Genomic DNA, 23815 nt, shown 5'->3' with positions numbered 1-23815 from the left:
CTGAAATTGGCTGCCTGTGCCTGCACCAGGGACGCTCAAGATAAGAAGAGTGTGTGCAGGCTTTTTCATCTCACTGCATGCGCTATGATGAGGCTGCAGCTGGGAGAGACCATCTTGTTCTGGTGCTGGAGAGAAATTCTGTTCAGACCTGGACCCTCTCTGTAGGCTTTACACAGCTTTGCTATTTAATGGTAATGCTGTTATACAGAGAGTTCTTACAGAATCGTAGAATCCTTCGAGTTGGAAGGGACCTTCTAAAGATCTGGTCCCACTCCTATACAAAAAAAAACAGGGACATCCACAGCTAGATCAGGTTCCCCAGGGCCTGATTAAGCCTCATCTTGAAAGTCTCCAGGGACAGGGCACCCACATTTCTGGGCAACCTATTCCAGAGCCTCAACACCCACACTGTAAAAGACCTTGTATCTAATCTAAATATACCCTTTATGGCACAATTGTCATGTTAAAATTGATGAGAAATACTGTATTTGTTTCTTTAGCAGCTCTATCAAATCAAGAACCTGGTGACTGTGACCATGCAGGTGTGCATCTGGGGAGTGATTAATACATGTGCTGCTGTTATCCCTGATCTGACTGCTGTGCCTGGGGTTGTGGTGGTACCAGATGCATTGTATTGCTACAGTAAGGAGCAATGCCAGCATCACAGAAATTATGTGTGTGTGATGCAGATAGAAGGTTGGCAAGTGGAAGTACTGTTATCCTGCCGTTGCACAGAGGGGTCAAATGAGGAATTTAAGCTCAGCTGATGAGCAGACCTTTGTATTGTTGATGTTTAGGGGCAGAAAAGATGGGCACTTGTGCATATGGAGCTGTGGATCCCACAGTGTGTTATCCTTTCTGGAGCATGAGTTCTCGTGCAGCTGGCAATGCTAATCCTTCCCCTGCTGCTCTCTGGAAAGGGGGGCTCTTGTTGGATGTTTGCAAATATATAGAGAAGGGATCAGTATGGAAGAAGACTGAAAAAGCCATAGTATGTTCAGGCATAGGGTGTGTAGCTTTCCAATAGAAAGCTCTCACAGAAAGCTGTTGCATTTCAATGACCTGTATGTAGTATTCCCCTGGATTTAAGATGTATTTTCAATTTAACTTCAGGGGAGAGGAAATGACTTCAGGTAGTTAGTTTTGCATCAGGAGGTCAGGTTATTTCTAAATGTGGGAAAATGTGGTTGAAAACAAAACTTAGTGGCGTCATGCACATTTGTGGAAGAATCCAGCAGAGAATACTTAGTACATTGGCCTTCTTGCTTTATACTTGAGATATGAAGACTGGTTTGGAGCTGTCCAGTTTCTGCTTTGTGCAAGTTCCAAGGAATGTAGTTTTTAGCTACTTCCTTAGAAGGAGCTTAACAGTATGTCAAAATGATGGGGAAACCTAGATCTATTTATTTTTAGGATTTCCAGAGTAAAGACATGTTGCAACTTAAGCCTGTAAATAAAGAGTTATCTGAGATTTAACTCATGAATCATTCAAAAGAAATACATTCTTATGTGCACCAAATTGGAAATTTCTTATTCACCCAGGGACAAAGAGGCAGTGATTTCATACTTCTTCAAAATACAGAATTGTTTAGCCAATACTATGTTCTTTTTACTCTGGCTTAGGAGGAATGATTTGCCTAGCAGCAATTAAACAATACTGAAAAACGTTGCTTGGGTGCCTGTTGTTCAGAAATAGCTTTCACAAATGTTATCCTCTGATGTACTGGAAAATAAGTGATGTAGCACACATCTTCTTAGAAATGCATCATTGTTATCCATGTATAATACAGAATGTGAGCAATGTCCTCACTGAACAATAATGAAATTGTTTAGTTCCTTCACTATCTTGCATTGTAAATATTTACACTGTTTGAGAAACATAGGCTTTCATTGTCCTCGTGTAAATTTATGCATTTGTTTTTGATAGTCTTCATTAACTGTGAAGATTAAGATACAGAGCAATTTTTCCCTGAATATCAGAACTGAGTTTCATGAACCTCAAAATGATTAGAATAGAGAATGGAGATGGTCACAAGTTGTAGGTGTTGTGTTATGTCAGGTGCACTTGTATCTTAGAATAGAAATTTGTCTGTGTGCAGACTTCTTTCCCTGGTCAGTGTACGTGTGTTTGTGTTTTCACAAAAACTGAAGGAACAGTTGTGGTGCTGTTGCACTTTGCTATCAGACTGAATATTGTGAAGAAGAAAGCTATCATTCCCATCATAAGAAAATATTAGTTTGAACCATGATCAAAACAGCCAAATTCTTCTCTGAGGCATGGATTCGGTGCCAATTCAGAGGGAGGAATGTGTTCCTCACAGGAAGACATTAATTTTATAGAAAACCAACTTCTGGTTACTGTGGGAGTTAAGGGAAGGAATCGTAGCCAGGAGTGATAACAAGGCAAGCCCTGTGTGTGCTGTGACACCCCCAGTACCAATGGCTGTGAACTGCAGCAGTGCTGTCAGAGGGCGCTGCTTGCTGGCTTGGAGAACAGCAGCCCTGGCTGTTGACCTTTGAGTCCCCCCATCCTCAGGGGTTCTCAGTGAAAAGAGAATGAAACTTCAGCTTTACCTTTGCATCTTTTCTCATGTAGTAGTTAGAGACTGTTCCAAAGATTACCTCTGTTTCTGAGATGCAAATCGTGCCCACCTTCCACTGAAGACAAGGAACTGCTAAGAGCTCTGGGATTTAACGGTTTTCTTGCCTTGTTCCATTATGTAGAAATGTTTGTAGAAACAATCATGTTTGTATTTAGAGAGGAGTCAGTCAGAGCTGGCAGATACCCTTTTTTCTTTGTGCTGTGTGTAATCTGCAGCTGTATGTTCCTGTGTCTTGAGAAGCTTTTTAAAGGAACATCTGGAATATGGAAAAGGGTCTTTTGTCCCCTTTCTAACTGTTCCTTTTCAGCTAAATAACATGATTTTTAAAAGGAAATTAGAAGAAAAATATTTTTGTCTCGAAGCTCATTATTTTTAGTACACTTGCAGGTGGAAGAAAGGAGGAACTGAGATAATAAAGTGAGAAGTTGCAGCAGAGTTAGTAAACATTGCAAGATACATGTACATAGGCATAGCTGTAAATAGCAATAACTCAGAATTGGATCTGTGTAGAGCAAGATCTGAGTCCAAGGGTTCTTTTCACTTACAGCATTGAACTGACCCTGCAATGCTCAAGGTTCTATAGGGAAAGAAGTGTCAGTTTCTCTCCCCTCTCAACTTCAACTCTCTTGATTATATTTGTCAAGTTAACAAATGCATGTGAAGTGCATAAGCCTTGACGTTCTTAAATGATGCTGTTAACAAAGTACTGATTAAGCTACAGTAAAACAAAATGAAGCACAGATGCAGGATCCTCTTTTTGAAAATGCACATCTGTTATCTCTAGAAAAGGATTACGTAAGCTACATTAGTAGGGGAGGAGTCCTGACAAGCTCAAAATAAAATAAATAAAAGCTTCAAACTGGAGCCTACATGAGGTAATAGGATTGGAGATATTTGCAAATATGGAATATGTACTGAAGAGGCACAAGATGTGTATAAGCCACGGCCAGTTTGAATGTCAGGGCAGGTAAGCAAGGCAAAGTGCACACAGGGGCTTGCTGAATATTGTGTGAGTGCTTCTGCTAAATTTGAACACACAAAAAAAAAAAAAATTTTTTATGCTCATGGGACTTGGAGACTCCACATTAAGACCTCCAGCAGAAAAACAGATTCCAAAGCTGCATTAATAGATTATTTTGAATCTCACTTAGAGAAAATAAGCAGTACAGCATAATGAAAAAAGAAAACATAAAGAACAGCATAATGTTTTTCAGAGGGTTTCTATGTATTCCTGTTTGGGTTAGGTTTCAGGCTGTGTAGGGGGGTAGTTCTAGGCACTCAGGGCAGTGTTTTACCAGCCTTTGGGGCAGCACTTTCAACCCTGCAGCTGGTACATGCCCTGAGCTCCATGGCAGGGTATTCGTGGCATTGCACAGCGCTGCAGTGAATGGATTATCTGGACAGCGGTGATCTGTGTCTTTATTTTTAACTTGCACATCCCCCAGAAGATTGACCTATGTGGTACAACTCACTGTCATCAATGGGAACTAAGGGAACTGAACTGTAAGAAGCCTCGAGGCAAACAGGAATAACTCACAGGTGAAATTCATTCTAGTTCTCATGTTAGCACCTATCCTCTTACTTATGTCACAGATTATAATGTTTATCTTTCATGCACACAAAGACAGATTCTTTTATAATCCAGAGAGACTATTGTACTTAAATAGGAAAACAGCTGAAATATTTGGCTTTTTTTTCTTCTTCTCCTGTGTGCAATGCAATGCAAAGCATGTGCATGCACCTCCATACATCCACAGAATGCTTTCCTATTGGTGTGGCCTATCTGTGTCCGCAGACTGTGCCACTACAGGTTGAGAACTTCTGCTGGAGTTCTTCAGCATGTGCTGTGTAAAATGAAAATATGGTGAACTTTGAAATTTAAATAACCTAATGAAATCTGCAGTTCATATTCCATATGTTTAGATTCTTTTAGATACCAAACCACAGGCAGGAAACCATGATTTGTGTTCACTTTCCCCAGTCTAGCTGAGAATCATTGTTTCACCTTTATTTTGGAACATGCTGTGGACAGAAACGCTACAGGTGGGGACAGCAGCATGCTTTGCTGTGTCTTGGTCATTCTCACATTCTCACTGTCTCTTAGTCACATCTCCCTGCAGTAGGCCAGCAGTTTGCAGAGCATTAGGCTCCCCTCGTGGCTGACATATGTCCTGGTTTCCTCAGTGAGGCCTGGTGTGGGGTGGGTGATAGAAATGGGATTGCAATTAGTCTCACAGTTGCTTTTGCTCTGTTGAGTTTTCCTGTTGATGTCAGTTGTTCCCTTTCATGTACTCGATGCTGATGGCCCGAGGGAATCTAATTTTCTGTTGCTGTCAGGAGATGTAGTGCAGTGCTCAGGGGGATGCCTCAACACCAGGCACCAGTTGCATATTTCCCTTTCCTCCCCTTTTTCTCCTTGAGTATCATAAAAGACAGTTTATCTGTTTCCCTCTGAATCTTGCTGATGTTGTCATGGCTGCATGCTTCTGACGTAACTGGGGTCTGATGTTACAGCTTAAGTGGTTTCAGGTGTGTGCTAGAAATCTCTTGAAGGGTCCAGCTATGAAAATAAATTCAGGTTATTATCATTTGGTTATTTATTGGTCATTTATTATCAAAATGGAGCTGGAGAGTCCTTCCACCACAAGTGGGACAGCATCCACACCGGTGATCACAGTGCCTCTCTTTGTGTGGGATTCACAGACTGAGTCCTGCACAAGGAGGAGGAAGTTGAGCTCCTATCTGCTACCTCCAGGGTGTGTTCAGCAATTGTGTTAATGGGGAGAGGTGCTTTGGCAATAGGATTCCTCACTTTGTAGGAGGAAAGGCTTACACATCTAACTATGCGCTGTGATTTACAGCTACAAACTCTGAGTAAAGGGAGCACATAGGGGCTGTCCCCTTGCCTTACATTGCCTTCTGGGAAGCCTTTCTGGCAGGCCCCTGGTTTGATGTACTTGAAGCTTACTTAGATCTTTGTTCTCATGTGCTCAAGTCCTCACCCTAGATCAGGAGCCCATGTTGTTAATTCAGCTGTGGAAAAAGTCCCACAGAGCTTGTTGCCATTAGTTTTGTATGGAAAGGCATTGCTTGTCAGTATGTACTTGGCAGTGCAGATGGGTGACTCGTGTAACTTTATCCTTTAATTAGCATTGTGGAGCTAAGGTGCTTCAGATTGGGACTGGAGGCCTTAGAGTGTGTGGTTATTAGGGCCCCCCAGACTGGAGATGTACAGTGTGGCATCTGGGGTAAGTTTAGAGCTTTTCCTAAGCTGCTCTTGAACAAAGGCAGGCTTTATTGAGTGTCTGTCCAGCTGCTCTATCGGAGGAAGGCTGTTTTACATCATCTTTAAATATCTAATTGGATTATATCTTTCAAAGAATTCTAACACCACACTATCCTCAAAGTACCTGCAGAAAAAAAAAAACCCAAAACTGGTATGATTTTTTTGTTGGAATCAGAGGGATTTAGCTGTGTTTTCTAATAATTTTCCTTGCTCTCCTTACAGTAGTAAAATGCCCTTGTCTGCAAGCCCTCAATCCTTTTTGGGGGCTGCAGATGGGCCTCTGTCTTCCTTGCCCCTTGGCTCAGGCATTGCTGGCAGTAGGACAGGACATACTTTTATTGTAGCTTGATGGTCCCTGGATTTCATGTATGTTTTCTTGGGAAAATACCTTCCATTCCTGTTTTGTTTATGGCAGTTTGCTATTCCTATCTCATCCCATGCTTACCTCCCTTCTGGCACTTATGGCTTGGCTCCTTTAGAGGATGAAACTAAATAGGTGTGGAGGACTTGAAAAAGTTCAGGGTACTTTCTCCTTGTGCTAGAACTGCATTTCAGTCATGCTGGTAAGTCCCATATTTGCCTCTGGCCTTCAATAAGGAAGTGTCCTTGTTGCTTGTTCATGCTTGTAGTTGTTTCCTTTTTAAGTTCATGTCTAGAAGTTATGGTGGTGTTACCTCATGTTAAGCTGTCTTGGCATTGATGAAAGTAATATAAATCCTGACTGGATGTTAGTAACACTCTTGAATTTGACTGAGCACTCTAATGGGGAGCTAGCATCATTGGTAAGCAGAAGACATTACCTTTGGTTTTATTTTTCTCAGTGATGTTCTGTATGACCTCTGATAACTCCTTTCCCCCTCAGTAGAAAGAGGATACTGAGCCATCATTCATTGCATAAAATGCCTTGGGATAGGTATTTTTTTCCCCTATTAAATCAAAAGCAGTCAAAGATCCTGAAGTGCTACCATGGAACCTGGTAGAAATAGGGCCACACCAGCATCTTTTACATAGGCCAAGCTCCCTATGTTGATTATCTTTAAAACTTCCAATTAATTAAATATTCAAGAGGCAGTGTATACCGTATATGCTAAGGGTATGCAGTGTTGGGTTATACCATTTCCAAATTGTTAAGCAGCATAATGTGTAGGACATCTTTCTAGTCCTTGTTTTTGGCCATGGCAGGTTAAAATATGAATCAAAAGGTGGTATGTTATGGAAACATAAGAACAGTGCTTCATCCAGTTGTCCCACTTAGGTCCCGCTGTGTTAATTCCTCTCTAAAACTTTCCTTAAACACAGTTGATAGAGTCTAATTTGCAACAGGTTGTGTTCCAACTAAATGCTCCGTGAACGTACATGTTTCAAAAAGCTTTTAATCTAATAACAGGTATGGCTAATTATGCCTGTCTTTCAGATTAGTTGCCAAATTTGGCTAATATATGTCTATTGCTGTCTTTTCTATGTGTAATGCAGAAGGATAAAGTGTGTTTAGTCTGGTGAATTTCTGATTCCTAGCAAGGGATTTTGATTATAATACTCTCCAGTTGTCTTAAGAGAGGAAAAGCTCACATGATGTGTCTTCCTATTGTTGCTACTTGTTTAGATGAATGATTGGAGCCAAATGCAGTAGTTAAAAACACACAGCACTCAGCCAGGTTGAGGGCTGTACCTGAGGCAGTTTGATCAGGAGCAGTAGAGTCAGGCATTTTAAGAAATTCCTTGCCCCAGCCTTGCTCTCTGCACCTCCAGCAGCACACTCCTGCTGCTCAGCATGAAGAGCTGCTCATCCGCTTCTTCCTCTCTACCCACGGTCTCAACACAAGCCCTGCCCTCTGTCCTGCTCTTGGACCACTTCCCAAACTGTTGATAACTTACTTATTTATTTGCATAGACTGCGCTCTGGCCTGTCTGGCTCCAGCTCTTGAAAAGTCCTCTGTCTTTTTTTCACCCAACCAGAACTCCTTGTTCAGAAGGCTGAGAGAGGGCAAGAGATGCACCTTGGTATAACTGATGGCTTAACTTTGGAAATAATTGCATTTCAAAATACTGAATAGTTGTTGGGGTTTTTTAATGTTATTATTATTTTTTTTTTTTTTAGATGCCAGGCCTGACAATGGCACTGAATGAGTGCTGCCTTCAAGCCTCCTTCCTGTAAGCGATAGGACCAAACAAGGCGGTGTGATGAACATGCCACTGCATCAAATATCTGTCATTCCAGCTCAGGATGTTACCTCTTCCAGAGTCTCCAGGAGCAAGACCAAAGAAAAAGAAGAACAGGTAATGACAGATGTATTCAATTTTCACAGGAACTGATCTGAAGATAATGTGGTAGGGGTTACCAAATCAGAACTGATTCTGATCCGAAGACCCAACTTCTTGCATGATTGCTGCTCTTAGTGAGAATGACTGTTAACCTAATTTTTTCTAATTAGTGTTCTAACATTTTCTATTTCAAAGCAGCTGGCTGCAAAATGCACTGTCATGAAAGTTGTAACAGGTGTATTTTCCCTTTCTAAAAGAAGAATAATATGGGGTGTGAACTTCATGCAGCCATGCGTCCTGTTTTCCTTTGCTCATTGCAGCATCTCATAGCTGTGCTATGGTTAGTACAGACTGGGGTATCTCAAGGAAGGAAATATACACCTATATGTGTATTTACTATGCTGTTTCCTAAAGATAAGACTTGTATTCACTTGGGAGCAAGCGTGCGAGTGAAATTGTTTTGGGGTATTCTGGTAATAATGAGAAATGGAATGCAGAAATGTCTGAAGTATCTAATAGTTGCAAGTTTAATAGAATTTAATTAATAGGCTACTTAAAATTTAATTACCAAGGGCGTATTGTGTCTGGTCCTTGGATATCAGCCTTATTTGGACACTGGGCTGTGTCTCTGGTCAAGCCAAAAGGTCTTTGTGTGCATCATGTTTTACTTTACACTTAAGCTGCACTGAATTTTGCATTATCTGCCACTTCCATATAAACCATTTTGTGTTTTTGTAGCTTTTCCCCAGCACAAAAACAGGTCAAAAGGGCATTCACATTACAGAGCAACTGCAAGGGCTAGGCTTGTTCTGTGAACTAGGAATGTGTATGCAGCAGTGGTCACGTTCTCAGGAGACCCAGAGCAGCATTCTTAGAGACTGGATGCAGCTGAATTATAAGGGACTGCAAAGTCACTGTCATGTTAAAGAAAGGGATTCACTAAGACTAACTTTAGGTAGGATTACAAATGTATATATATGTTGTTACTTATGTGTTAGGAACTTCTGCTCTGACTAGCCCTTTCACCCATCAGCGGCCCAGATTGCACCTACGTAAGTTTGTGGTTTGTCAGTAAAAAATCAGTTGTGTCATAGTTGGCTTTTTGGAGCCTTCATCTCATTAAAAGCTTAAAATGGATTGTAGTCCTTTACCTTCTTAAACCTGTAATTAGTTACCTGGATTCCTGAATCCAGATAGACTGGCTTGGCATTAGTTTTGTTTGCTAGAACCAGGCAAGAAGTTATCTTCACAGTTGAGGTGCTTTGAGTTATTGAGGCACTGTGTCTCAGGATGCCACTGGAATCTCTTGCTTCCTAGCCTACAGCAAGTAGCAGCAGCCCGTGAATGTGCTGGGCAGCTCTCTGGGTAACAGTGCTTTTTTGTTGCTTCTTTTGGATTCCTCCCAGATAGAAACACTATGCTCTGAGAGAGCATGAAACAGTTCCCCTGTAAATACATGATGGTTCTCTGATTTGGCTACTCTCCAGTTAGATCATGTGAATTAGGAGGCCGATCAGATTAGAATGACCTGTGGTAACTATTTGACCATGCACTGAGCCCAGAAGTGAGAGTCCCAAGTCTCTTTCTAAACCCCTTCTTTTGTTTCTGACATAGCAACTTCAGTTAGAGGGTGCAGAAGAAGAAATTGTAGATCATCACTGGCATATTTTCAGTCATTTGAGATCACCTGTGCTGTGTATGAGGTAGATATCACTGCAAGATAAAAAGCACAATTTTGTACTGAGTGAATTTGCTTAGCAGTTACAGATGATTTTCCTGCCTTGGGTAACATCTGCAGTTCCAGAGTGAGACACTAAGTAAAACTAAGAGATAAAGCATTTGAACTGCAGTTTTGTAAGTTTGGTACACATTCAGTGTAACTCCAGTGCTTCTCTCTTTCAGTAGTGTAACTTTGCATTATGCAGCACAGCTTGCAGTTACTTCTGTGTTGTGACTGGCCTGGATACCATTCTTGCATCGATTTCTGCAAGAATACGTAATGTGCCTAAAAAACAAGTGAAGCATTTCACAGTTTGATTTAAGTACCTTAATTTTCTTTATTACACAGAAAAGTATTCCTTACTTCTAATGGTAGTAGGCACCTCAAACCATTGTATACACCGTGGTCTTAAGTTTTGAGTTGTACAAAGCTGCTTGCCAAGCTGAACAAAATCAAACATACCCCAAATCACAATCAAAGCCAGTGTGAGTTTTTAAAAGATAATATGGAGGTTTACTGTACAGTAGCAGATTCTTAGACCAAGGGCATCTCCAGGTGTGTGCTTTGTAGACTGAGTTGATTCTGTACACGTCTGCCTTGTTTATTACCAAACTTGGCTGAAGCCGAAGTGTATGAAAGGTGAATGTCAGGTAAGAGATCAAAGTTTGGCTTACTTTTATTCTTGTTTTGGTTTACTTTTCCTTTGGGAACTTGATATTTCAAACTAGACCATTAGCTTATTTGTACCTGCATAAACCATTCAGAGAAAGAGCTCAAGAAGCACAGCAGCAAAATGTGAAGCACCAATGTGTCTGGAGAGGGACCTTTGCCAGTCTGACGAAAATTAGTCTTTAATTTCTTGCCCAGAAGGAAGATGCTTTATTTCTCGTTCTGCTATCTTCTGTGAATATAGGTATGTTTAATTTTGCACATGATGTTTATAAGAAGTGCAGAGCAAATTTTCTTCAGCTGAATAGTTCAGATCTCTGACTATTTGCTCTTTCTCATTTCTGGTCAAGGTGTAGCTTTGATATGTCAAATTAAGGCTTGACTGGTATTAGTAATAGTTTTCCTTGTTACAAAAGCAAGTTTTCTGGACTAGTGTTTGGGACTGTGCAAAACAGCTAAAAATCTTTACCACTGTTATTGCACGATAATCTGTTTATCAAAACAGATGATCTGTAGTCCCCAGGCATGTGTTATGCATGTTCAATACATGTGGAAATCTGTGTCGGAAATCCTACTGCATTTTAAAAGGTGGTAAGATTTGCATAATGCCTGCCTACCATTAGGAGTCCTCAGAAGTTAGTGATATTTATTAGTGGAGCTTGGTAGATCCTCATTCAGGTTTGTGTGATTTTTCAAGGTTTGAAATAGTTGAAAACTGTTGGTAACCAACACTCTTCGATGAAACTTTGTCCATTTTCACAGTAAAAATGGGGTAGGTCATAAAGGGATTATTTCTCTTGCATTTAACTCAGATGAACTGTTAGCTTTAAGAGCTATTAATAACTGTCATTAGCTTCTTACTTGTCCTTCGCTAGGAATAGCCTCATACTTACCTAACTTAAGGGAGAGTCACTATTGCTTGGGAGGTGCAACAGACTTTGCCCTTTCAGTGGCTGTCCCGCTGACAGTGATGTTTCCTAAGGTATCCAACAGACAGCCCTCAGCACTTGAAGTGGAAATGAGGCAGTGGTGCTGGCACGTGGTTAAGGTTTTATTCTCCTGTCACAGAGGATATTTCTTATTTGAAAGGTTTGTTTGTAAAAGTATGGTGAGTGAAGCTCCCTAACCAAAGCTTTTACGCTCCTGTTTCTGAAAACATATTTGTAACTTCTCCACCAGTGCTCTGATCTCTGCGGATCTCATAAGCAGATCGGGGGTGGCCTGATTATGTGTGAATGGGAGATCATGGGGTGCTGGCGCAAACCACTTTGGGTGCACGATGGCCTGAACAAAGGAGGCAATACCAAGTTCCTCTCAAAGTGTGCATAGCGAAGATCATATACCACAAAAGAAGATAAATGTTCCAGTCAAATTTAAACTTATCAGTTTCATTCGACTGACCTAAAAATCCCTTCTGCCCTCTGTTCTAGGGCAACTGCCTTCTTGTCTCTAAGTGCTGTTAAGTGCTTATGGGCAGCATGCTCTGTGCTCAGCAGATACTTCATAACAATCTCACGTATCTCCAGGCGCTGTCTTGGGGCTGCTATGACTACGTGATTTGTCTGGATGAAATTAAGGTGAAAGATGTGCTGCGTCTTGCTAAACTTCTGCCACCTTAGTGTTCTCTTGCATTCTGTAACAGGAAAGACACTATAGCCAAGTAACTCACATAAGCAATGTCTTACCAGAAAAGCAGGACTTCAAGAGGAAGAAAAAAAGCAATGGATGCATTTGCAAGAATCTTTAATCATAGATCAATAGTGTAATATAACAGTGAATGCTTTGTATTGAATCCAGTGTAATGCCTTGAGAGCTGTTACATTGTTCTTAAGGTGCCTCTGTAGCACTCTCTGACCTCTTCAGCTCACTTTTTGGACTTTGAACTGTGTCTGTGGGCTCTGACTGGCTGAACTCGATTGAAATACTTGTGCATTTGTGAGGTGGTGTGTGTGGCTTTGCTTGTCCATTGAACCCAACCAGCCATTAAGCAAACAGGCTATGAATCCTCTGCGAGTTTCTCTCCTTATTATTTTTACACTGAGACTTATGCGTTTATATGTAGTTATGTACTATACTGACACTGTCTGGCACCTTTCCTTTATTAAATTCACTTTGTATAGTTAACTGGTTAACTACAGAAAAATTTTCGTCCAAGTATCCTGTAACTCTTCTGTGGGAAGCAGATGTCTCTTTTGCTGAACTGCTTATAAACTTGACCTCAAAGTGGGAATTGCAAGATCCTTTCCTGACAATACAAACTTTGGCTTTTACCTACCATGTTTTTCACTGGATCCTAAAGTGTTTCTTGGAAAAAGCTGATGTCACACTTCCTGCTTTTTAAAAAGTAGCAATTAGACAAATTTCTGTTGACAGAACAGGCAACAGAAGCACATCTGAGGAGCTGCAGGGTAAATGCTGCTTCTCCTGTAGTCTGTGACCAGGTAGGAACACTGAGAAAACACCATGGATGACAGGTGGTTGTAACAGCCTTCTGAATCATACCCTTGCAGTGATGCTGTCATGCTGAGAGCATGGTTTCCTTGGCTGATTTCTGTACTGACTTCTTCTGACATCTTAGTGTGTGTTTACACAGGAGCATGTGCTGAATGTGCTCCCACTCAGATTACCTTCAGCAGGTAGGTAAACAGTCTAGTGAAGAGCACTACAGGAAAATTGCTTGAGAAATTGCTTGACACCGGATCCCTCTTTTTCCTCCAGGGGTGTACTTGACTGTTTCAGCACCACCCTTCTTGTGATCTCTCCCTTTAGTTATTAGGAGAGTCCTTCCTGTGCTTGTCATGATGGCTTAGATGTCATTGCATCCAAGCCCTGCAGACATCATGGTGTTGTATATCTCTTTGCTACTACAGACATCTTGGTGTCTGGTGGCCTGAGGCACTCCTCCTGTGCTCCCCATGGGCACATGCCACTGTTCCCATTTGTTGCCAGCTTCAGGGCTTCCTCCTCCTCTCCAACGTGACATTGGCAAGGACACCACTGACTTCCTCCTTCCAGCGTGCCACCTGGAAGGCTGACAAGTGCATCGTGCACAGCCAAGCCTGGATTAAAACGCTGGTCTGGAATTTGGGCTTTGTCTCTTCCTGCCCGTTAGGTGGTATTGGGCAAGTCCCTTTAGTGCTGATGCTCTCTTTTCTCCATCTGTGAAAGTGGGCAGGCAGTACTGACTGAAGCCTTGTAAAGGGTTTCAGGTCTACACCTAAAAGATGAGGATAAAGAAGCCTTTGTCGTCAGATCCTTTGAGATACCCTTTTTGTCTGTGACCTTCCCAAATCTGCATGAATGCACTTTGCTCTTGTTGTGTCGAATGCAGGCTGAGAAGCTTGTCCCCTCCGGCCCTGCTCTCAGAAGCTGAACGCAGGAGCACTTTGTTTCCCAGAAACATTGGTGGCAGAGGAGGAAGAGAGGAAACGGGAAGTGGGAGGGAAGGGGCAGGGGGAGCTGCTCCCACTTAAGCAGTCATGACAAAGGAAGTTGGATCACACCGTTTGATTCTCTGATGCGTTTGTTTTGGAGTGTGTGCGGTATGTGTGTGTGAGGGAAGGAGCAGGTGGCTTCTGAGTGGAGATGAATTGTGGAGGTGCTTTCTGAAAGGGATTTGAAGGAGAAGAAAACCCTTAATTTTAAAAATGCAGTAGACATGACAGAAGCTAACAGCAGTCTGTACAGCAGTAGAGTTTTATTTCATATACTGATGCTTCAGAAATACAACTTTTGAAGTTCGGTTTTGCTGTTTGCTTGTTACCACGCTCATACAGCCTCTGTTTTGATTATTTTTATGCTTATTGCATGTGAACTCCTTGCTTTGGAGTCTCAGCACCAGAAAGCTGTGGTTAATTATTATGATCCATAGCTGTTGCATTAACCGGAATCCTTAAACCACCTCTCTGATATTAACACAATCTGTCTAGTTTTTTTTATCAGTTCATGTGAACAAGCTGAGCATAATTCTTAGGAAAACAAAATTTTATAAATGAACTGTTGACACTGTTTAATTGTGTGATAGCTGTGTGCATTTCCTTTGTAGTTTGTAGGTGTGTTCCTGTTTTGTGATTGTGGCATTTTTCTTTCCTGGCAAAGCCATGCATGCTTGTTCACTTTCTAAGAACAGTGTGTCAGTCAGGATCCCACACTGAGCTGTATCTGCATATGAATGTCTGTCAGAGCAGAGTGCTGCTGAAATCACTGCAGCTTCACAAAGACATGGATCAAGGCCCTAACCATACTTTTCAAGGGTTCCCATTATCTGATGGCTATACTGTTTCTTGAAAGTGATGCTATCAGGCTTCCTGCAAACTGATTCTTAAAGTTCTTTGCTAATTAAAGGTAATTTCTGTAAATTAAAGAGAGACCAGAAGTGAGGGGATGTATTTCTTTTTTAATCCTTCATGATAAGCCTAATGTATAGTGAGTGTCTTCATTTCTTTACTTGGTTGAGTTTTGTATTATTTGGAACTTTTTTGTTTTAGTTTTGCTTTGTTTTGTTTTTCACTGTTGAGAAGAAAGACTGTAAGTTCTGTGAGGGAGGAATGCAGTAGTGTAGCATCCTTAAAGTATCTGTGCTTTAGATTTTTCAAAGCTGTGTTTGGCATTCAAGTTACTGATTTTCCTTTTTACTCTCAATGTCTGTTTTCTGAGAAGTTGTATGTAGCCTTAATTGGGCACCTCTGAACTTAAGTAATTTTTCATAGCCTTTATGCTGTTTCTGAAGAAATCTTGCTGACAGGTGAAGGAGGGTTGGAAATCCACTTTATGATCTTTTAAAACTGCTTCTCTGCTCATTGCAGAAATGTAAGCACTTAGGACTACAGCCTTCTGAGTCAGTAGTCCTCACGCCTAGAAACAAAATCCAACTTTGTGATGCATTCAGCTTCTCTTGGCCCCAGAAGTGATGGTCTCTCATCTGCCTCTGAACTTCTCTTTGCTGGTTGACATTGTTGCTGGTTTAGAAAGTCATTTATGGAGATTTCATGACACCCACAAGTCAGAGTACTTCTTTTTATTTCTGAACAATTCCAATTTTTGATGTTCGTGGCTGGAATTCAGCCACTAATGTATTTCATTTTTAAGAAGTTAAGATTTCTACTGTTTTCAAAGGCAAAAATAGGATAATTTACTTGTTTATATTTAAGTTCATTCACAACCCAATTCCCTATTTTTGTAAATGAGCACTACTTTATATTAATGAAAATGAGTAAGTGGCCTTGTAACTTTTTTTTTTTTCATATTCCTGACTGTAGGATGTATCATATTCCTTGTGAACCTGACGACAGGTGGCTCAGTGGTTCATGGAGAGGATTGTCCTCAAATCTGCAGAATTTGGCCTAATCCTTGTGCTATGCACACACTGTGTGCTCCCAGCATGTTCTTCAGGGGCGTAGAATGTGTTGTGTGTTCCTAGAAGCAATAGTGTAAGACCAAGCAACTAAATGTATTGAACACTGTGCACCTGTAAGTGCAACTGCAAGTGTGCTTATTTATTTGGATATTCGTATACTCAAAATCTGAGTGTTCAAACAGTTTTTGATATAGTTTTAACATTATAACATTTTCAGTAGTAAGTTTGTATGTTAGTGTTTGGGTTTTTTGGAGACCTTATGGTTATGTTAATAACATACATCCTGCTTTTCTGTGTCTTGTTTGAATCTATATAAAAGGTGGTTGGAAGATGCAGATTTTCAGTGTGCCTTGGTATCCTGAAGAAAAATTTCCATTACTTTGCACATTAGCTAATTTCAGTCACCTTTCCCATATTTGTCTAGGATTGTTTCTAATCATGCTGTGCTTACCCTTCATCCCAGCCTTCTTGGATAAACTTCACTATCGTTTGGAAGGCAAAACATGATTAAATGTCTCCCCCAACACACACAGTTAGTATTTCCACAAGATTATCTGCTACTTCAGGGTGGACCAAACTTGTGTCCAGCCTGAGGACACGAAGATGCGGGTGACATTTAGTAAGGAGGCAGTTTGCACAGTGGGCAGTATGTGGAAGAAACCTTTTGAGATGTTATTCTCAGCTCAGGTGTGCTTTTCAGTATATAGCCCAATGATGAGCTGGAAAGGTTCAGAGGGCTGAGTTCCAAGTGCCACAGGACCTGCTCAGGGGAGAGGAGCTCCCAAGTGGCAAGTGTAAGGGTAAGTGAGATCCCATTTTTTTCTTCTTCCTGTACTGTATTTTAAATGTTACAACCATATTTTGTTCAGCATTACAGATTGGCATTGAACTGTTTGAGATTATCCTTTTTCTAAGAATTGAAGACAGGAGCCCCAAAAAAGACAGTTTGAAAGTGTGGGGGCTGTATTTGGCTTTTTTTGAGTGGCAAGAGTTGAAAGGATTTTTATTTTATTTATTTTTCTTTAAAGCAGTAAAGGAACACCCTTTTAACATAGATTACTAGCTTTTCCTGAATTGAAGGAGCCAGAGAAGGACTGATGCACAAAACCCACGTCGGTCTTAAAGTTTTTTTCTGGTAGTTGTCTGCCTATATATGTATATTTCTAAATATGTAATATATACATATTTATATGAAATACATGTATATTTCTGTCTGCCTGTGTATATTTGTATTATTTGTAGTCATTAGTCTCAAGCAGTAGATGTGTGGGGAGACGGTTTCTGGATTGAACAGTTCAGAAAAAGCAGTGTACATTTCCCTCAGCAAGTAGCTTACATGGATGTTATTTGGCTTGAGATTTTATTCACAACAGTGGAATCATTTGTTTGACCCCAAAGAATAGCCAATGGTAGGACTTTTTTTTTTCCCTTTCCCTCCACCTTCCCCAGTTCTCTTTAGTTATGCTTACTGTAATGCAGATGGCAGAAAGCACATTATTTGGATAAAGATTGCAAGGCAGGCTTGTATGCAACCAAGTGAAACATTCACTAGTTTTTGCATCTTAATTTCTCTGAGCTGGTTAATATAACAGCAGTTAAATAGATTTATTCCACATGAAATGCTGCAGTGTAACTTTCCCTTTGGCTGCCTACAAGCATCACGTACTGCAGAGCAACTTGAGTTACTGAAACATCCACAGGCAGAAATGTTGAAGTAACCCCCCTAAACAGAAATTCTGTTCTTAGACACCAAGGTTAAGGCCCTTGGGAAAAGGGAAGCACAGCTAACTGAGTACCTATAAGCTTTAAACCGTAGCTATTTGCGAATTAGAACCTGGGTACTGGGTACTTCCAGTATTATGTTGTGCTTAAACTAATATATAATAGCCTCTCCCATTACAGAACTGTTTCTGTTCTGTGATTAATATAAAAACCTTGATTGTTGTGCTTCGAGTCACCATGTAAAATATCTTGATCATCACACAATGATAACATATGTTGTCTTACACAGAAGAGGGTGAGACGTACTGGAATACAGATTCTTTTGTTGTATGAAATTTTTACTAGGTAAAGTGAAACCCAGCTATATAAAATAAAAGTAAATTAATGTATTCGTAGGTATTAGTATTAAAAGACTGTTTGTCCTTTAAACTGAAGTCTGCAGGACCTTCCATCCCCAAACCCTTTCCCATTAGTTAGGCTGAGAACACCTTGTTTTATTTTTATGGCTCATTTGAAGTTTGATGTTGAAGGCCAGGAGGAGTGGTCACATCTGACTTGCAGTAACCTCTGTTACAGATGCAATTAAGTCCATAACTCTAAAAAATGCCCTTTAGCCAAGTGGGCAGCCTTGAGCTGAAGACAAGGAGGCAGATGTTCTAGTTTGGTTGATTGTTTCCATGCTAGCCAGCTTCAGTTTACAGAAACCACACCTGATTTCTATTTTCTGTGTTTTTAATTCTGAGTTTGACTGGCTTCAACTCCCAGCAGTTGATCATTGGTGCCTCTTTCTCTTTAATTGAAACAGGCTTTAAATTATCCTCATGGACCAGTCAACATGTTGCAAACAAGTTAGTTCATCCTCTTTTTTAAAGAAGCCTACAGATGAAGTTCTTAAATCTCTTGCAGTAGGGTGTTTCCAGAAGCCTTGAAAATGCTTGGGGGCAGGGAAGGAAATCCTTTTCTCCCCTCCCTCTTATTTGCAAGGAAAGATTGGGACACTGCAGGTGAATACAAGTATCAATTACAAGGTGAGCTATGCTACTTTGCTGTTGGTGCTTTGTTGTTGCTACTGCTGTCCTCCCTTAATTCTCTATCACTTCCCTTTGGCAGTGCTGTATTTTAAAGGGAAAGCTGATCTCTCCTTGCTATAGCACAACGGCAAATCGCATTGATCAGGTTCTCATCTCCAGTTGTCACCTTACTGCAACTTACTAAATCCTTCACTTGACACGTGCTTTATAGGCTGAGTCCTGTATAAGTTCCAGCTGGTGTCACTTGGACTTGCTCAAAGTAAAGCACAGTTTGAGTTAATTTTTTTCCCTAAAAAATCAATTTTGATTGCTTGATGTCTGTGAAGTGCCTGTCAGCCTCTTCATTTTTACCTCCCTGCTAAGCTTTGTCATCTGTAAATGTAGCTGACAAAGACTTAAAGACTTTTCTGTATTATTTTTTTAATTCACATGAATTAAATCCACGTGATTTTTGGAAATATTGACTAATGCCTGGCTTAACACTGATCTTGTGGAACCAGTAGGAACATCTTTGTTTAATTGTGTATTGACAAGGCCAACTTTGAATCTGCCAGGAATTTGCTCATAACCATTTAGCAGGTTTTCTATTAGTATTGCTTTCCTTTTTAGATGGAAAAATCACATAACTTAAGGCAGTTGCAAATTTCTGCTTGTTAAAACTACCTGCGTTCGTAGCTTTAAAGAAGGATAACACTTGATAACATTTACCATCCTCCTGTGAAATCAGTTATGCCTGTGACGAATGAGTGCCCCTTTGCTCACATGCAAAGCAATGACTCGAGCCAATTCAGAGCCAAGCCATTTCACACCCTTTACATAGGGTCATCGGGCACCCCTGAAGGCTTCTAGGAAATCAAGTCAAAGTCTCACAGAAAATGGTGATCTGGACTGAATACAAATCAAGACAGACTTACTGGTAAGCATGAGTTTCACAAAAGCCTTGGACTTGATTACTCGTCCTCTTAAGGAAATATTCTTTACCTTGAACATGGCAAATCAAATCCTTTTATCTACCTTGGAAAATATTTCCAGTAACACTTAAGGCTTCCTTATAACTCCTGTCAAACAGAATCTTTGTAATTCATGCTGATAGTTGGAGAAAGCACTGCTCTTTCCCTGTCTCCTAATATTTGCAGGTTTCTGGGGGTAGCACCTCATTAAAGCAGACTGCCAAAAAACATGATGCTTTGTTTTACTCTGGGCATCAACTAACTTGAGATTGTACTGTAATTTGCAGAGAGTGAATGAGAAAGAACACTTGACTGCTGCAGATATAGTAAAGGTGGGAGTTTTGGTGCTCTAGAATAGATTGCTAGGGAAAGTTATTGAAAGACAGGAGGCTGGCAGACAAGCAGATGGGGAGAGCACATTTCCAGCAGCACTGTCCTCACTCCCTGTGGTGTCCCTGCTTCAGGAGGGCTGCTGGAGGAGTCAACACATGCAGGTATTGGAGCCTTCCTTTATCCTTTATACCACTTTTTCTATGGAGTCTGAAGAATAATGCTGTTTAGAAAGATGCTTTTTAGTAGTTAATAGAATGAACTGATTAAAGTGTCTGTACATTTTCTATATTTCTAGCAAGCAGACAGGAGCTCAGGCACATCCTGTGTGGTTGGACCATGCTGTTCTCCCAAGTATTGGTTCCCACTGAACTGTGTCCTTGCTGCGATGTTTTCTTGTTTGTTTTTCCTTTTAACCCTTTATCATCCTTAAATTTGTTTCCTTTGAATGCAGGTATAGCAAAGATCGTGAAACACTGTTGTTGCTTGTGGGCTCATGAACGTTTTCACAGCCCCCCCCCCACCTGCCACAGGTCAGGACTGGTGTCAGCTTCTTGCTGTCTGAAAGCATTCTCTGTTGTAGCCTTCTGTTCTGCCCCTGAACTGCCAGCAGTCCTCCTGCTGTCCTCACCCTCCAGCTGGAGCTGTATTTAGATCTCTAGGATTATTCAGGATGTCAGGGAAGCTTTCCTCATACGTATATACAAGTTACTGCCTGTCTGTAACTCTTGCTTGGGTTTACGCATTGTAACCATGGCTTGGCTGGGAGCTGGAGTCTACCACATCATGAAATACTTGTAAACTATGTAGTAAGGCCATTGGAAAGCTGCCCCTCCATGAGGTGGGCAGAGCCAGTGGGGATGAAACACCTGAGGACACCTGGCAAAGCGTCCAGGTGCTGCAAGGTAGTGACGGAGCCCTGGTCCAAGCACCCTGAGAGCAGTGCAGATGTGGTCAGCTGCTGGGGGGTGGACTGCAGGCCCTGGCATCCCTGTCACATCCGCAGCACGGTGTGGGGTAGCCAGCAGGAACACAGAGAGCAGATGGCTGAAGGCTACCTGTGGTAAGCCTGGCTGAGCCACCCACAGCCTCTGGGGACTACAGTGTGAAAGGAAGCAGACGAGATCAGCTGATTTTATGGCCCCGCTGTTTTTCTGTTCAGTAATTGAGATGAGTAACTGTGAAGTCTGATGATGATTTAGAAACAGGATTTTTGAGGTGTTTAATGCAGAGCCCTGACCCCAGGTCTGTTGCATCTTTTCTGTCAAAGCATTGTGCAGCTCTTAGGTGGGTTTTAGCTTTTGCTGGGTTTGAATCTATTTTGTTTTGTTTTGTTTCAGCAGAATTTCTGAGGAAGCTCTTGCAGTTCCTCTTTATCACAAAGTAATGGGTTGTTGGGTTTTTTTTCTTAGATTTCTCAAATGTTTGTGAAAGTGTCCTAACTAGTTCCTGCATGTGTGGTTTTGCTGGGCAAAAATTGTATGCAGTCCACCATTCTGAACTCAGCTATACCTACTGAGGCCAAAAAGCAGAACAAGGAGCCAAAGCTGTAGATAAGAGAGGAAATAAAACTATTCAGCAAGCTCCCATTTAGTTGTTTGGCCTTTTTTGTTTCATGTTCAATCACTCAGTTTTCTTTAGTATGAAGTGTTTTTTGTGGGTGGTTGCTTTTTTTTTTTTCCCTTCCATCTTTTAATCCTTTAAAAAAAGAAATCTATAGGCAATATTGTTCTAACACGCTCTTGTTTTGTAGCTGCATTAGTGACACCCACAGCACTTGGGTAAGCACCATTACATTGCTCTGTAGAAGTGTAATTTTACTGTCACAGGAAAAAGTACTTGAATTGGGCACAAGAGGTAGACCCAAGTCAGCTCCTACCCGCGAGTGCTGCTGTCTTTCTGCCTGCTGCATGGAAGCATGAGATTTTATGTGGTATTTGTTAATGCTTGGTAAAGAGTTTGAGTACTGATGCTAATTTCATTAAAAATAGATGTAAAATCCTTGCTTTTCTCCACTGTGAAATTCGCATAGGCTGGGAGAAACATCTGCTGTATCAAAGTCTGTTAGCTCCTCAGTGTGTTCCCTGATTTCTGAAGCTCCCTCCAGCCTTGTTTATTTGGAAGTAGTCTCAAGTAACATTGCATCTGAGCAGCCTGCAGTGTTTCATGAAGCAGAGAGAAGCGTCTTGTCAGGCATGATCCCGTGAAATTTCACAGGCAGGAAACACTTCGTGATATTTAACATCTCCTTATCTCTTCTTTCCCTCCTTGTCCTTGTTCCATTCACATTAGTTCTTCCTTTCCTCCACCTTCCTTTGCCTTGGACCAGGGGATGTCCACCAGCTGGAAGCCACAGGGTAGGGCTGTGGTTGGAGCACATGTGGCAGCAGTTGAGAAGATAGAAGTCTGCTTGCAGGCAACTCCAGTGCTGCTCTCCAAGGCTGTGCACAGACTCAGGCAGAAATATACCAAGCTAAAAATGCAAGGTGAGCTGCCCCTGGATGATGACTGCTGTCTCCTAAACCATGGCCAGGGAGGACCAGAAATGCTGCTTTGCTGGCTGAGATGCACTGCAGAGAAATGACCGCCTTGCTATCGTTATTTTGTGGATAGCACGTACCTTTTTGTACTGCAGGCTTCATTCAGAGTACTTTTTAATTATATTTTTTCACTACATTTCCACCACCACCATGTATACATCAAAGAAGTTCCAGTTGGCAGTGGAAATTTGGGTAAGGTCTGAGAAGAGGATTTATAGGAAATGAGCAGATGGTCTACTAGAGAATTTCCCCAGGAGGTGGCAGTTATTTAAAAGTGGGAGAAACTAAATAGACTATACAAAATTTGACTGTAAAATTAACTGGACAGCAAGTAGCTAAGTACTTAACCAACATGATTCAGCTTGGCCTCTAGCATAAGCATGTAATGAAATGATGTGTCTTTGAGCTGACACTGCACATATTATTTCAAGTTTCACCTAATAATTGTGCATGAATGAAAGATGATTTTGCTCTGCACAGTTCTTGTTGTGGAGAGGCCTTTCTTGCATCTCCTTCACAGCAGCACAACATCATTGTTTAGGCATGCAGATGTTACAAAATGCTCTTCATTCTAAATAAAATAAAAACTCTTCAACCAAACCCCTTTAATTTTTAAACTGCTTTTTCTAGCCTCCTAAACATAAGAATGAATATACAGTTTAAGTTCCTGTTTGAAGGCTAGCAAGATTTGGTTAAATAAATAAATTGTTTTATTTTGGGGACACAAGTCTCAAGAATGTGTGAACTCTTAGCAACTCAAAAATCACAAACTGCTTCAAAAATCCATGAACTCGTGGCAATTTGGAGTTGTTTGCCATGTGGCCTTACACTTTCCATATATGTTTCTGATTTTTTTCCCATAGTGCTGTAGCACCTCGAAATTGGGGGATTTGTGTGTATGAGTGGATTTTTGATGAAATTTTTAGTCAGATGAAAGGGTCATCTTAGGAAAAAAAACCTGTGTTCGTTATTCTTTAAAAAGTTAGGAAAGTGCTTTTTTAAATTTAAATCTCTCTGATAAAAGACCATTTTCAACAGGAAGATAGGACTGAATTCTCTCATGCTTTGTTTTAAACTGAAATACACAATGGAGAGAACTGTCTGAAATAATAAAGAGCATTTAATTACCCTTATGTTCATCTGTTTGTGCTCTGGTTTGTTTCTCCCAGAAATGCACTGCTGCCAGCCTAAGCTGTGGGAGCGGCCCCATGGGCCACGTGTGCACGTGGTTCTGGGACAGCCCTTCAGTGTAATGCTGGAGCAGAATGTGATTAAACCGGATTTCTCTTCCAGCTTGCCATGTTTAGAATTGTTTGAGTTGGAAGGGACCCTTAAAGGTCATCTAG

General features: G+C 41.0%; 1 protein-coding gene across 4 annotated transcripts in view; it reads left to right on the top strand.

Moving 5' to 3' along the window:
* Positions 1-23815, top strand: part of MARCHF8 (membrane associated ring-CH-type finger 8) — a 78742-nt gene that overhangs the window by 12122 nt on the left and 42805 nt on the right. For 3 of the 4 annotated variants that reach the window (XM_065746357.1, XM_065746355.1, XM_065746359.1), the window contains exon 2: positions 7988-8166. In XM_065746357.1, coding sequence (XP_065602429.1) covers positions 8071-8166 — 96 coding nt within the window. In that variant the 5' untranslated portion in view covers positions 7988-8070. Of the gene's footprint in view, positions 1-4088; positions 4143-7987; positions 8167-23815 lie in introns of those variants that run through there. The other variant, XM_065746356.1, reaches the window with a different exon arrangement.

This window comes from Cyrtonyx montezumae, unplaced genomic scaffold, assembly GCF_038088225.1.
Source record: "Cyrtonyx montezumae isolate F1298 unplaced genomic scaffold, pur_monq_1.0 scaffold_4, whole genome shotgun sequence".
Classification (NCBI taxonomy): Eukaryota; Metazoa; Chordata; class Aves; order Galliformes; family Odontophoridae; genus Cyrtonyx; species Cyrtonyx montezumae.
This window is presented reverse-complemented; position numbering and strand designations above follow the sequence as displayed.